The sequence below is a fragment of the Meles meles genome, chromosome 12 (genome assembly GCF_922984935.1).
Source record: "Meles meles chromosome 12, mMelMel3.1 paternal haplotype, whole genome shotgun sequence".
NCBI classification, from domain to species: Eukaryota; Metazoa; Chordata; class Mammalia; order Carnivora; family Mustelidae; genus Meles; species Meles meles.
Window position 1 is genome coordinate 23,676,880 of NC_060077.1, and position 15,386 is coordinate 23,692,265.

General features: G+C 40.1%; 1 protein-coding gene across 3 annotated transcripts in view; it reads right to left on the bottom strand.

The window, feature by feature from the left end:
- The window catches only part of PITPNB (phosphatidylinositol transfer protein beta), a 62,725-nt gene extending 47,953 nt beyond the window's left edge, over positions 1–14,772 (bottom strand). For all 3 annotated transcript variants that reach the window (XM_046025109.1, XM_046025106.1, XM_046025107.1), the window contains exons 1-3: positions 14,658–14,772; positions 9,666–9,696; positions 6,714–6,859 (exon numbers count right to left, since the gene is read on the bottom strand). In XM_046025109.1, coding sequence (XP_045881065.1) covers positions 6,714–6,859; positions 9,666–9,696; positions 14,658–14,677 — 197 coding nt within the window. In that variant the 5' untranslated portion in view covers positions 14,678–14,772. The remainder of the gene's footprint in view (positions 1–6,713; positions 6,860–9,665; positions 9,697–14,657) is intronic.
- Positions 14,773–15,386: the final 614 nt, after the last annotated feature.

Sequence of the window (15,386 nt, forward strand, 5' to 3'; positions counted from 1 at the left end):
ACATGGAATAAATAAAACTAAATTTCAATTCTGCTTTAAAGGAGAGAAATTTTCATTAGTGGCAACTTTAAAATATTCCTAACAAGTGGGGTGCCTGGGTGGCTCAGTGGGTTAAAGCCTCTGTCTTCGGCTCAGGTCATGATCTCAGGGTCCTGGGATCGAGCTTGCATCGGGCTCTCTGCTCAGCGGGGAGCCTGCTTCCCCCCTCTCTCTGCCTACTTGTGATCTCTTTCTCTGTGTCAAATAAAATAATAATTAAAAAAATATATTCCTAACAAGGCGCTGCAAATGTGCCATTTATATAATTGACAGCACACACATTGGTTTTCTATCATCTACTTACCAAGGAAATTCTGTTTTGGAAGCTTAGAGTCTCAGAAAAAGAACAAATATTAAGTGAATTAACAAAAGGGAGATAGGCCTTCAAAAACAGATGAATAAGGACATTCTTCTTCTTGTTCTCCCAACAATCATGAAATAGTCTCTCATGACAAACCAATACTCATGATAGAACTTAACTCAAGCTAAACACTTCTAGATTTGTCTAAGAGTCAGGCATAAAATAATATCCAAGAGCACAAAAAGTTCTTTGCCATACATAGTCCTTTTCCCATCCCAACTCTAAATGTATATGAAGAACATTTAACTTCAGGGTAAAATTCAACCAAAATGTTCCACCGACTGTGTTGACAGGAGATAACATGAAGATCTAACTTCTACAACAATGGCTGTGAACCTGTTAAGTGTAAGACAACTCTGTCATAGAGGTAGAATAAAACAAAGAGCTGATATGGTTTCAAACATATATAATAAATGACCATAATGTACACTGAACCTCTGACCTAATAGCATTCTTTTCTTAAAAAATCTGTTCCTGAGACATAACATGTGGGCAAATCATTTCAAACTGCATTTTTCCTGTGAAAGTTTTACATCCACTTATAAACAAAATGAGCAAACTGTACAGTTCTATTTTTCCATCCTACAACCTACTGTAAACATTGAAATGTAGAAAAACATATGGAAGAATATGAAGATGAGATTAATTTGCCATAAATAATCTTTCATTTTATAATCAAATGAAATATACCTTAAATACATGGCCACCTCACTCATTCATTCACTCAAGTATTTATTTACTGAGTGTCCACTGTGCCAGGGGCTACATAAATAACAACAGTGTGCAAATGGAAAAAATGGGTAGAACAACAGGAAAAAATTACAAAATGACTTCAAATCTTGATTTGTAGGAAAGAAGTAAAATAACCAGACACAAATTGGCTAACTTTCAGGAGATAAAACAAGACTTTAAAGTTTTGGAGAAATAACAAAGAGAGAGAGGGAAAGAAGTGTTTTCCACATAACGAAACAGAATACCAAAGAGAAACATAACATAAAAAGGAAACAATGCATTACAGAAGTATTTCTGATATTTTCCTGGAATAGGATCACTATTTAGAAAACTCTGAACTGTGCAAAACTGAAGACTTAGAACTATACACAAAGAAACAACTTTCCGTTGGTGACTAATTCTTGACCTAAGAATGAATTACTATATTGGGCTGGTATTTATAAATTTCTTATGTATACTTATGCAAAGATGCTCTGTTGTGCAGCATCAGATATAATCGATCTTTGCATTCTCAGGTGATTTAAACTTCTCATTTTTAAACATGAATGTAACTTTAGTTCCTGGCAAATGACTCTTTTGCTTATAAAAATGAGCTCTTAACTGGAACTACATGAAATTTTTAAATGAATTTCAATTAAACCTCTGCTGTTTCAGTCTTTGGGGAAAAAGACCATTCAGGGACATGGTTTTATGACTTCTCTGTCATTCAGGACTGACTGGAGATGGTGAAGATATAATGCTTATAAAGAATAAAACAGTAAAGCTGATTTTCCCCAAGAAGGGAGAAAAAACAACAAAAGGACTTCCTACGAAGTCTCAGGAGAGCTGCAAGTTTTTCTCTGAAATAACCATCTCAAAGATTGCAACACATTTCCTTGCCTTGCTTCAAATATTTTTGCCCGACAGTCTGTCCTCTCTCCCCGCCATCCACTATGAAGTGTATATTGAACATCATAAAGAAACATACTCAAACTTTTATGGTAAACAGGGTATAAGACAAATACAAAGACATGAAATACACATGATCAGGTGTTAAAATGAGTAGATGTTACAAAAAGTGACGAAGTTTAGGGAAGAATAAAAGTAGTCTAGGAATGCTTCTACACAGGACAGAGCTGAGCTACGCTCAGGAAACAGGTTACGGGCAACCCCACATCACAAGAAGAAAAGAACCTTAGGGGCTGAACAGGGCACTTCTAGAAGACAATGAAGAGTCAGGCTTGCTAAGAGCTAGTAGTTTTTATTCTGGACAGTTACAACAACTGGAGCGACATGGATAATCTCAAGTAGCTTATTAAACTTAACTGTATTCTGGAAGATGACTTGAGACTTTAAAGACTATGAGAACATGGGAATCAGTGAAAACTATCGCCTTGGGAGAATTTCTCTGCAAACCTCTTTGGCATTCACTTCAGAAAATGGAAAATATTCTAACCCTCCCACAGGGCTCAGCAGTAGAGCAAAATGATTAAGAGGGCAAGTTCTAGAGTCACAATGCCTGCCTGGGTTCATTGCCCATGTTTGCTACCAAAAGCTGTGACAGAGGGGCCAGTTACTTACACCTTTCTGGACCTTCATTTCCTCACTAGAAACGGTTGCTATGGGGAAACACTGAGCTCCCACCTAGAGCATGTACAGTAACCAGCACATAGTAAGAACACAATAAGGACTAGATCCTCTGCTTAGAATTACCATGTGCAACTACTTATTGTAAATTATCAAAGGATATGGAGAGAATCTCATTATCCTCTAAGATTATTATTGGAGATTCAAGGGGGGGAAAAGTCAATGGTCACTAAATTATGCTTCCCAAGATGTTTCTCAATCTTCTGGTTAAGATGAAGTGTGTGTATCTAACACCAAGAAGTGTTTTGCCAAAATGGGAAAGCATACTGGCCAGAGAATCCAGAGATGTTGATTCCACTGGGTAGAGTGGATCTCAGAATTTCAAGTATTTCAAAAGTACAATAAAGTGTGGGTGGCTTCAGGCAACAGATTTAGCCAGCCAAGTCTGCAATTCTATTGCTGCTATACAGTGATAGTGCACACAGCACTAGAAGTTACCCAAGGAGCATATGCTGAAAAAGGAAATATATATTACTGGACACAAACTTAACTTCCTCAGGAAGAGAGCTCTAAAACTCTCTAGGAACTGTGGGGAGGTCTACCGCATGCTGAACTTGCAGGATGCCCTTGCAGGATACTGAGGTCTAACAGGCTATGCAGCCAGCCCTATGTCATGATTGCTATCTTCCCTAGCACTGTGCTATGTGCTATGGCACAGTGCTATGGCACAGTGAAGGCCTCAGCACTCACTGCTAAATGATTCTTTGCCCTTCCATAATCTAGTTATCCCATGGCTATTGGGCCTTCAACACAACACGGATGCCTTTGAGCATGTGCACATGTGACTGCCTTGCGCTGTGATTGCTCCCTCCCAAGACTACAGCAACAGTTGGTCCTGGTTTTGTCTGCATTTCCGGACAGGTTTTTGGTTGTTCTTCACCACTGTCAGAGAGGCTACTACCACACTGACTGAGATCCATTAATGCCATCCTCTTTTTTATTCCTTTCCTGTCTCAGTCCTCTCCACGCTCTGTCCCCAGCTGCCATCTTTCTTTGTGTGACAAAGCCAGCGTTCTATGGGCATCAAACAGCCCTTCCCATCCAATCAGACCCCCTCCCTCCTTCTCAGGGGACACCTGTGCTCATCAAGTCCCGAGTGCTTATTGTCAGGGAGTTGGGACCGCCTAACAGTGACCAAAAGAGCATGGGATTAGAACCCAGAGAATCCAGATCACCAGTTACCATTCTGCCACTTACTGGCTGTGTGACTTGGGGCAAACATGCATTTTGGTATTCTCTTGGGTACAACAGGCATACCCCCTATTTTTCAATAGGAGTAATGAGGAGTAAATGAATGCATGACAGGGTAAAAGCAAAGGATACTGGGAATAACTTCAGCTCCTTCTAGGAATGAAGAAGCCAAGAGAGCACTGGGAGGCTGGCCTCCAGAGAGCCATGGTTTTCCTTTATTTAATCTATTAAAAGACTGAGAGGAATTCTGAACCTTGTCCCCAAATACACTCTTCAGAACAGTAACATCTCTTGAATTAACTGTATTTATACAGCCCCCTTCAACTTAAGAGATTTGTTATTTATGGCTGGAATGTCATCTGAATCAGATGCCTCAAAATATTTATCGTTTTTCTAATTAAAAATACAGAAAAGTAAAAAAAAATTTAAATCACCCATAATCCCACCACCAAGAGAAAAACATTAACATTTTAATGAATCTCTTTCTAGGCCTTTCTCTGATTAGTTTTTTTAAAAATACGTGTAATGCAGTGCATATTTATATTTATGTACATATTTAGCAATTAATCTTTTCCATTTAATGATACATCAAACATTTCTTCAATTTCCAACTCTCAGTTTTCAAATGAAGGGTATTTTGAATCTATTTCATGATTATTCACATATGGACATCATACACCAACAGAAAGTTTTATATATTGAACTTTCTGGTTAATTTTAGAATCCCCAAAGAAGTTAAATGCTTACAGTAAAAAAGTTTTATGTGTTGGTAAAATCCAATTAATGAGTAAATGTAAAATACTAAAAAATAAAACTAAGTATACACAAAAAAATTCAATACTATAAATACTATGTACATCATACTACCTAGAATGCCACATTTTCTCCAAATAACACATTTTTTTAAGATATACTTAGGGGACTAACAAATTAACAGAAATAAATAAGACAGTCTCTTCAGATAATTGATTGATCAGAATTACTGCCTTCATTCAAACCTGCATCAGAAACAAAGAAACACTGCATTCTAGGAGAAAAAATAAATAAAATTTAAGATTCTATAAAATGATACCCTACTTTATATTCATGTGTCAGTATAAATCAAGCGATGGTTTTAAACTGAGAAAATAGAAAAGACTGATTATCACACAGCTCACCTACAACTTTAAAGAGCGCTACAAAAAAAAAAACTACAAAAATGGGTGTTACTCATTTAATTACGAAGAAGTAAAGCCAAGAAAAGACCAAAGATTTCTCCTACTTTTTAAAAAATTTTATTTATTTGTCAGAGAGAAAGAGAGCGAGCACAGGAGCATGAGCAGAGGGGGATGGGCAAAGGGAGAGGGAGAAGCAGACTCCCCTCTGAGCAGGGACTCCAAAGCAGGACTCGATCCCAGGACTCTGGAATCATGACCTGAGCCAGAGGCACACACTTAACCGACTGAGCCACCTAGATGTCCCAATCCCTCCTACTTTTAGTAAATTAGGGGGACCACTGACAAAATGGACTCTTAAAAACCATTACTGATCTTTTGCCCTTGGACAAATACTGGCATGCATATTCTATTCTAAAATATTTATGCTAGCTAAGGGTATCTGGGTGGCTCAGGTCAAAATGTCAGTGGTGTAGGATCAAGCTCCATGTCAGGCTCCAAGCTCAGCTTAGAATCTGTTTGAATCTGCTTGAGATCCTCTTTCTCTCTCTCTCCCCCCACCCCATGCCTCTTCCCACACACTTACTTTCTCTGAGATAAATAAAATATTTTTCAAAAAATATTTGTGCCAAACTCAGGAGAATATAAACCAAAGAGATAAAAACAATGAATGGAACATTTCAACAGTCAAGTCGCACAAGAAATTCAAATGGTCTACTAATAGGAAAATACATTCAACTTCACTAATAAAGCATGCAAATTTGAACAAGAGACTACTTCTGCGTATGAGATCGGCAAATAAATAAGTGGAGAAAAATACGGAAAATGAACACTACCAAACTCTTGGAAGGCAATCTGGCAATAATATAAAAATTTAAATAAGCATGTCCTTGCAGCAAAATTCCACTTTTATACATTTCTCCTGGAGAAACAGTAACCTAAGGCATGAAGACATGTGCAACCATGTTCACAGAAATACTATTTGTAACATGCAAAAAGGAAAATACCTAAAACACCTAAATTGACTTATCATTTAGAGAATGGTTAAATCACCTATGCTTTGTTCACAGCAAGAAAGGTCACTCAGCCTTCAAAACAAGGACATGGACATTAAATAACATGGCAGGGTGTTCACAATGTGTCACTCCATGAAAAACAAAGCCAACTGCAGAAGCATAAGTATGACAGGATCCCGTCTGCCACAGAAAACAAAAAAATGACGCAAGTGATAAGAGCTCTCTGTATGTTTATTTTTAAAAACTTATTTGACTATCTATAGAAAATGATCCAGAAGGAGAAACTGTTACTAGTGGTTCTCCCTGGGGTTATGCATATGTGATGGCAAGAGGCAGGACTAAGTTTTTATTTAATAACCTTCCCTGTTGTTTGAATTTTTTTATAAACAATTATATCACTTTTATAATTTAAAAATAATCAATGGGGGGATCTCTCAAAAAATTAAAATGCAACATATTGAGAGTAAAATTTTAAAAAGTATCTCAGCATAGAGCCCAGGAAGTTAGGGAATTACCCGCTCAATAATAAGCTAGAGAATTAAAGCATCGTCTTCAATAGAATGACTAAGCATCTGATGTGAACAATCAGCTTACCTCTTTAGGTGATAGATTTTGTGTGTATACTGTCCCTTTTCTCCATCCTTCTCATAAGGTTCATTTTTTAAGACTTCAATTCCTTCTCCACCACCAGTTTCATTCTTACTAGCTTCTGCAACAGAGTAAAGCTGCCCAACCTGATACTGGAATTTAAGAGCACAGAATTTCATTAAGCCAATAGTACCTGTGGAAATTTCCTATGCTAAAATCTTACCATATATGATACAGAAAAGCTTATCCAAACCATTCAGCACATCTGTTCCATATGAAAACATGATTCAAATTAAAAATGAATATGCTTTGCTTAAACAGTAGATAATCATACAACCTCAAGAAACTGTATTTTACGAGATTTCCATGATTTGGGAAAACTGCTAGTTACAAATACTCTGGGATGCCCTCATATGTCCTATCCACTTATCAAGAAAACATCTTGATGCTTGGCCCAACTTTTTGTATAATGTACATTTGTATTTTCCAAAGCACTTTCAGATCTATTCTATCTCATTTAATTTCACAGAATTCTGGGTGGGGGGGGAAGCATGAAGGAATATAATTGTTACTCTGCTAATTAAGAAAGCTGAGCGACCAGAATCCCATTGTCAATGATATAGAGAAGGTATATGAAGTATAATAAAAAAAGCCTGAAAATATAAAGAACTATTACAGTCCAAATTTCAGTAGAGCGCTGGGATCTTTTTTCCCATGACTTATGCCTGACATGCCCCATCATTTCACCCTTCTCCACCTCAACAGAAGCAGTACTGGGTATCCAGGATCCAAACTATTAATTGTAAAGTTCCCCAGTAAACAGAAACTATTTTTAAAGTATTACAAATACACAAGAATTACTATAAAAGGCAAGAAATTGCTGACAGTGGTTTCTATTTCATTTTAAAGTGAACCAGAGTTCTCAATGGCCTGAACCAATACCTGTGAGTGGGCAGTATTGTTCTGTGTCAATCTGGAGCTGCTAACAGCTCCAACAAATAATAAAAAGCAAAGTTCTCATGTTCTAATTTGTTCTAGTGACTCAACCATGGCACTGTCTCCAATCTCTTCAAATCTGGCTAAGTTTCTTCCTCCTGGCACGGACAGCCTGAAGAAATGCTTTTGTTTTAAAGCACATTTTCAAAGAAAAGCTATGTCTAAAAACTAATCATTCAAAATGAACATTTTATGTGAGACAAAAAATAGGAGTAGTTGTAAGCTCAGTAAATATTTATATCTAAAAAGTCCATGAGAATATGACACTATCTTGAAGGTTAATTTAAATACACACTTAACTCAATCACTCCATTTGGGTTTAAGAGGGTAGAACCAGACACATTTCTTAAAAGCAACAGAAATAATTTCTGTAGGGATTTTAGACGGTAGAGAGGGTATATTTCTTTGGTTTTTGTGATATAACATCAGGTTAATCCAATAATGCTACAATCCTTAAGTCCTTTAAAATGTACTTTTCAACACTGTCATATTTTTAAAGTATAATTAAAATGTCTCAATCAAAAGGTAAATTTAATCTTGGTCAGAAACAGAGTAACAGAACTTTACAAAGAAACAACTAAACAACAGTATCCAAAAAAGTTATTAATGAACTGCTATTTTGTGACATGCCAGTAGCCTGTCATTCTCATTTTTTAAGACTAATTCAAATAGAGACAGAAGGCATGGTTAGTAAGCCTGAAAAGAAGAAAAAACTGAGCTTATTTTCAGTGACAACACCAAGACTTGGAAAGATTTCGACAAGTTGATCCAACTAACTGAAACAAAAGAAAAAAATTAACAAAACCGAATGTCAACTTCTACATTCAAGTTCAAACCATCAATTGCCCACACAAAGCATAGGGGTGCCTGGTTTGTCTTGAGTGTTTAAATATGGGGAAACCTCGGGCACTACTGAGATATATACAGCTATGTTCAAGTCTACTTTAAGCGTGCCAGACAGCTACTCATTTTTAGTTCCTACATTTTACTTTGTTTTTGTTCTTTTCTGTCTTCTGTCAGCTTTCACTTCTTAGGTTATCGGTTTGTTTTGTCCCACTTCCAATTCACTGCTTCCAATCTACTGTCAGCTCCAGGAAAACGAGATAACTGAGTAAGTGCAAACTGCGTGCAAGTTATCCAACAACCCAGCGGGCTTTGCGGGGTTTGCTACACGTATCTCAGTTTCTCTGTTTTTATCCTCTTCCCGGCTCTACCACAAATAGCTACAACTGAAGGACATGCAAGTTCTGAACAGGTAGCCTATTTCTCTATTATGTGCAGATCAAGGGGGACAATAATCTCTCACAGTTACATGGTGGTAGGACCACATCTGGAATACTGTTTGCAGTTAAGAGCAACAACTACAACGCAAGAGGTAGTGAGACCAGCTGGTGAGGAAATCTAGAGGTCATGTTATACTAGGCCAAATGACCTGCTGGGAATGTTTAACCCTGTGACCTCATGCAGAGAAGATGGAACAAAAGGACTTGAGGGGAGCTGAGAGAATGGCCAGGAGAAAACCTGATGGGCTACCATATGCCAGACAGAACAGACTTATATCCCACTGCACAAGTGGAAGGAATTGTAAACAACAAACATTACAGGAAAGCAAATTTTGGCTTAAAGACAAATGTTTAAAATATCCAACAGTAAAAAATTTCTCTAAGCTGCAAGTTACTTAGCCTTAAAGTGCTTATGCTGAGGCTGGAACCTCCTTTCTCTGGGATACTGTAGCCAGAATTTCTGAACTGGCAGAAGATTAAACCACAGTCTTTAGAGCTTTCCGAACAAGGCAGTGTATCAGAATTCGTTTACAATGAATTATCTGTAATATACCACAATTCATTTTGTCACACAAACTGGAATGTAAAGGTAAGGAAATACAACAAAAATATCACTTTAGATTAACATATTGAAATAAGCTTTATCAGCAAAATAATACAGAAAAAAAGGAAGACTTACCTCCTGAACAGAACATGGCAAAACCACACGGCTAAAACAACAAAAGAAAAAAAAATGTCACATATGAAATATCTGGCTTTAAAACACAGATCTCTACACTTAGAAGAACTTTTGCTTAAATCCAATGATAGCGTAATACAAGAATGTTATTGTCTTTGCAATGCCTAGGGCTCTAAAAAAGAATTTTTAAATTGGGGAAGTAAAACTACCACTTGTGGGTCTCAATGATCACTCCCATTTAGTGACCTCATTGTACCAGGACCCCAAAAACACAGCTGCAGAGATTCTTGTGAGGAGAAAAGGAACAAGAGTAAACTCATCACTGAAAATTACAGGGTACTGAATACATTATTTTTAGACTGTCTGGTCAGGTTGCCCTCATGAAATTTTTTTTTTTTTTTTTTTTGACAGAGAGAAATCACAAGTAGGCAGAGAGGCAGGCAGAGAGAGAGGAGGAAGCAGGCTCCCCGCAGAGCAGAGAGCCCGATGCGGGGCTCGATCCCAGGACCCTGGGATCATGACCTGAGCCGAAGGCAGAGGCTTTAACCCACTGAGCCACCCAGGCGCCCCGCCCTCATGAAATTTTTAGTATGGTTTCATTCTCCATCTATGTACTACATATTTTGTTTTTATGTTATTTCTCATAGAATGCATGTCTTGAATCTCATGAATGAATGCTTCCAAAAATTTTTCCCCAGTACCTGATTACTCCTCAGTCCTATTAAGAGAAAAACAAGTAAAAATTCCTTTAGAAGTAACAAGAAAAGACTTTACCAAGGGAAATACTTTGAACTTTAGAAATAGAACCCCTTCCAGGGCAAACACAATGTAAGGTTGACCAGTTTGATTCTGTCCAAGAGTTTGTTACTAGACCAACAAAAGGACTAAAATGGAGGCATAATGCCCCTGAAGATATAATCTAAAAAAAGAATATTATGGTAAATTATATCAGAATATTGCACTTTATCACCAGATTTTTATAGGGAAGTACCTTCACTTATCTCCAGCATAAACTCTGAAAATCCCTATCAATTATCTCATGATAATAGCTGGTGTCCAAGACAGCAACTTCTTTTTTTGGCCTGGTCTTTCTCAGACTTTTCCCTACTATTAGGGTACCATAGCAGTGTTCCGTAAAATTTTCATTTTAACTTTCTATTATAAAAAAACGGAAAAAAATCCCACAATGGTCACCTTGATTTTCATTTTATAGAAAATTCCCAGTAGTTTTTCCTCATTCCAACTTCTCTTCAGCTGCACATCTACCCATACCTCTCTCCCTATTCTCCTCAAACATCTATGCCTGAGTCTTCACATCACTTTGACCTCCAACATGTATAAAACATGCCTCCTATTATTCTCCCCTGTCACTATCTGGGGTCACTCATCACTCTTTGTCTCTCTGATAACTGTCACCTAAAGACAATGAACATTCTCAAACACCATGATTACTGATTCCTATTCTCATCAAAAATAAACTTGTTATACAAAAAATCCTTGCATACCTAATCCTCTTAACTAGCTCCTCAGAATACACACTGATTTGCTCACTGTCTCAGTAACAGAAAATAAACTGGGGCCAAGAGGGTGTGGTAGGGGGGAGAGGCAGGCTAAAATATAGGTTGAGAGCATATTCTTTTTTTTTAATCTTTATTTTTTAATTTTTTTTAAAGATTTTACTTATTTATTTCACAGAGATCACAAGTAAGCAAAGAGGCAGGCAGAGAGAGGGGGGGAAGCAGGCTCCCTGCCGAGCAGAGAGCCCGTACCCAGGACCCTGGGATCATGACCTGAGCCGAAGGCAGAGGCTTTAACCCACTGAGCCACCCAGGTGCCCCTTGAGAGCATATTCAGAAAGATAAAGAAAGATCTAGACAGAGATACATGTTGGGAGCATATTTTTAGGACCTGGAATACAATGAAAAGAAATCTATTACATTTTTAGGCAACAAGGGATCCAGGAAGGTTGTTCCAAAAGGGAAGTGACATGACTATAGCTAATCTAAAGAAGTCATCTGTAGCTGTTTAAAAAACATTGAGAAACAGGAGTGTGGGGAAAAAACCATCTTTGGGGAGGCTGGGCAAAGATTTATAAAGGCCTGAACCAAGAAGACAGGCTGCAGAAGAAATGGAAGGAATAGAGATGAAAGAGTTAAAGGCTTCCTGGAACTTTCATAAAACCAAACAATCATTGTTGAGTTATTTTAACAACTACTCACTAGTGGGAAGATCCCTATTTTAATATAACAACACTAGAGCAAAACTTATTTCACAAAATCAAAGTGACTGATTAAGACATTCTGGATTGAAGATGAGTCAAATGTCACTATTTGCTTATGAAAAGTAAAAGGAATAGACAGGGTTTGATTCTCTCTTTTTTTCAAAGCCTCATTCATCTTTTACAACAATTTGAAAATTTTCAAAATTCTCTGAAAATCCTCAGAAAAATAATTTTCCAAATGGAACTAGCAACTAGTTCTTTAAAACTAGGACTCTACACTAATGGCAACTTCATCTATTGCTTAAGTAACAACTTAAGGGAACTCCCCATCCTGAAAAGTCATTTCTAACCTTTTTATTTATGTCAAAAATAGATAACATTTTTTAAGACAACAAACATTTGCCAAAGTATTTTACAGTTTACCAACATCTTCACAGGAATGACCTATTCAGTGCTCCTGACCAAAAACGATTTTAGAAAGTTGACTCACAAATAGGAAGAATTCTGTTTTTCATTCAACAACACTGAGCACTTACAGTATGCTGGCCTAGATGCTATGCCGGGTACTAGAAACAAAATAAAAACAGACTATGCTTTTAAAAAGTCTAAAAGGAGGAAAAAAAAAAAGTCTAGGGAGACACACATGAAACATGAACATCAAGAAATGTAATTTATAACTGCTTAGGAAAAAAAAATTACGTTTGGGCACATTTCAGCATGTGTTACCTTGGCGCATTTAAATTTTTGTAATGAAAGTAATGGTTTCACAAAAAGCATATTGTGCAAATTCCCAATGGGAACTGCTTTCCATGAGTTAGCTTGATACTCCTCACTAACTGTCAAAGGGATTGTACTGAAGTGTATTGAACACTTAATTCACATTTCAGAAGGGAGAAAATAACTCTAATAAAAATGACGAGATCTATGATGTAAGATCAGTTCTGCAACTCACTTGCTATGTGACTTGGGCCAAGTCAATTTCCTTCTGTCTTGTTTCCTCCATTTGTCTTAATATCTGCCACCTACCTACATTACAAAGACGTCAGAGTAATAAATAAAACTTTCACGATACATTGCATAAAGTACTTAGAAGAAAAGCTTTATCCAGAGTTCAAAACTACAAATAAACTTTATCCAAAAACGTGTCTTTTCTCAGGATCCCTGTGACTGACTAAAGTTGTGATTTTTCATTAACTTAACAAGTACTTATTGAGCCCTTACTATGCTCCAAGAACTATTCTAAGAGTTGGGAATATGGAAGTGAGCAAAAGAGAAATTCATGGAGCTTGCATGTAGCAAGAGAATACATGTGGTAAAATAGAAAAAAAAAGTGACTGTATTGCATGTTAGACAGTAATAATTGCTACTGACAACAATGCAGGAAAGGCAAATACCAAACGGAGGGGGTTGCAATTAGGTCTTCAAAGAGGGACTCCCTAAGAAGGTGATACTTAGGTAAAGACCTGAAGGAGGCAGCGTAGCAAGAGCACTTCAGGCAGAGGGAACAGCAAGCAGAAAGGCCTTGAACTGAGCTTTTTTCCTAAGTAATGAAAGAACTACTAGGAAGTCTGAGCTTGAAATGGACACGGGAACGTGCAGGGTAGTAAGTGAGATCAGACCAGAACAGAAAATAATGTTAAGACCTCGGGCTACTGTAAGGACTTTTTTATTCACAGTGAGATTCGGGGGCGGGGGGGGGGGGGGGATTGTCTTTGGAGAGTTTTAAGCAGAGAAGTGACAGAAGTGACTTTCTAAAAGGAAATCTGAGAACACTAAAGATAAGTCGTCTTAAGATAACTAAATTATGCCAAAATGTACGTTTAAGAATTTAAAGTGAGACGAGCTTTTGAAAAAACTTAACAGGCCATACGCGAAATCCCTAGTTGCCCACAGGATGCTGAGGATACGAATCAGCTATGACAGCTCAACAATCATGGCTAACAGATTTCCTGTGATAGCTAACAGTGCTCGCCGGTGGGAAATGCCGTAACTTTTCAGTAAAAGCACCCCGCCGGTCTAACGCACCTGAAAGCCCTTCCATCTGACAGGCCACGTGTTAACAATTCCTGACCTCAATCTCGTGAAGTAGGTGGAACCCAGCGTCACCCCATCTTAAAGATGTGAAAACTGAGACTCAAAGCAGAGAGACGGCTCTCACGATTAAGAAAACTGCGCTGCCCCGGGGAGCGCAGTTCTCCGAACTCCCAGCTCCTGCTTGAACTTCAGGGCGCCTACGTCCCACCTCGAGTCGCGACACCGGGGCTGTCTTCACCTGGAAAGTCCATCTTCCGCGGGCTACAGGTAGGCTCCACCCCACACGACAAATCACTGTCAGACCCACCGCGCCTCCCCACCCTCGAGCTCCGACTCGGTCCCGGGCTCGGTACCCCCGCGACGGGCCTGCGAGTGGGCCGAGGCTGGGACTGGAGGTGGGGCGGGGGGTAGATGGGGAGAAGGCGGGTCCCAGCGGAAACTCCCGGCCTCGCCTTCCCGAGACATGCGCTCCGGCCGGGACCCGGGTGCCTAAACCCCAGGGGAGTGGGCGGCGGCGGTGTTACCACGGCAACGCCAGGGGAGAGGGTCTGACGACGCGCGGGGGAGAGGCCTTCGTTGGGCCGGGGGCACGAGCCGGGGGGAGGGGGCGCGCGCAGGGAGCGGCCAGACAGAGGCTCGCTCCTTTCTAGAAATATTCCGCTTCCACCACTTCTCAATCGGTGAGTCTCCCACCACCGCCGTCGCGTAGCCTCGCTCGCGCCCACCGACCCACTCACAATTCCTTAATCAGCACCATCTTCCCGGAACCCCCTCACAGCTGCCGCCGCTACCACCACCGCCGCCGCCGCTACCGCCCCTCACGGCGCCTGCGCGGCCCCGCCTCCTCACTCCCCCCCCGAACCACCGCGGCGCTTGCGCGTCCACACCCTTCCGCCGCGACTCGTCGCGTCAGCGCGCGCGAGGGGCTAGCTCCGCCCTAGTCCGCGCCCCACCCTGGGTTCGCGGAGCTTCCATTGCGGCTGCGCGGCTGGTTGAGAGTGGGCCGTGCCCCTTTTACTGCCGCTACGCACAGGAGGCGCGGGCTCCCTAGTCACCTTCTTGCGGCTCCTCTTTCTGGTCGAGTTTGGCCGGGGCGTGTGGGGAACCTACGCTCTTTGGTGAGTTTTTCAGTCAGTTCTCTGGAAGTCGTTTCCTAGTGACCAGCGTTAAACTTTCTCCCACCGCTTTTGAGAGGAGGTCCTCTGCTTGAGCTTTCACTCCGGGTTGGGGAGGCCGACGCCACCGCGTTCTCCCGTGGCTGGCTCCGTCGGATTCCGCGGGACCGAAAAAGGTTACCTGGCTCGTGGCTCACGTGCATATTCCGGCAGCCTCGTGAGTGCAGCCCTATGATCGTTGCTCACCTGTCTAGGGCCAGCAGCTGTGGCCACACGACCTCCCCAGCGCCGGAATCCACCCCAGAATCCAGTGACTCGACGGGAGGAGCGCCCGCCATTGGCGACGACGTC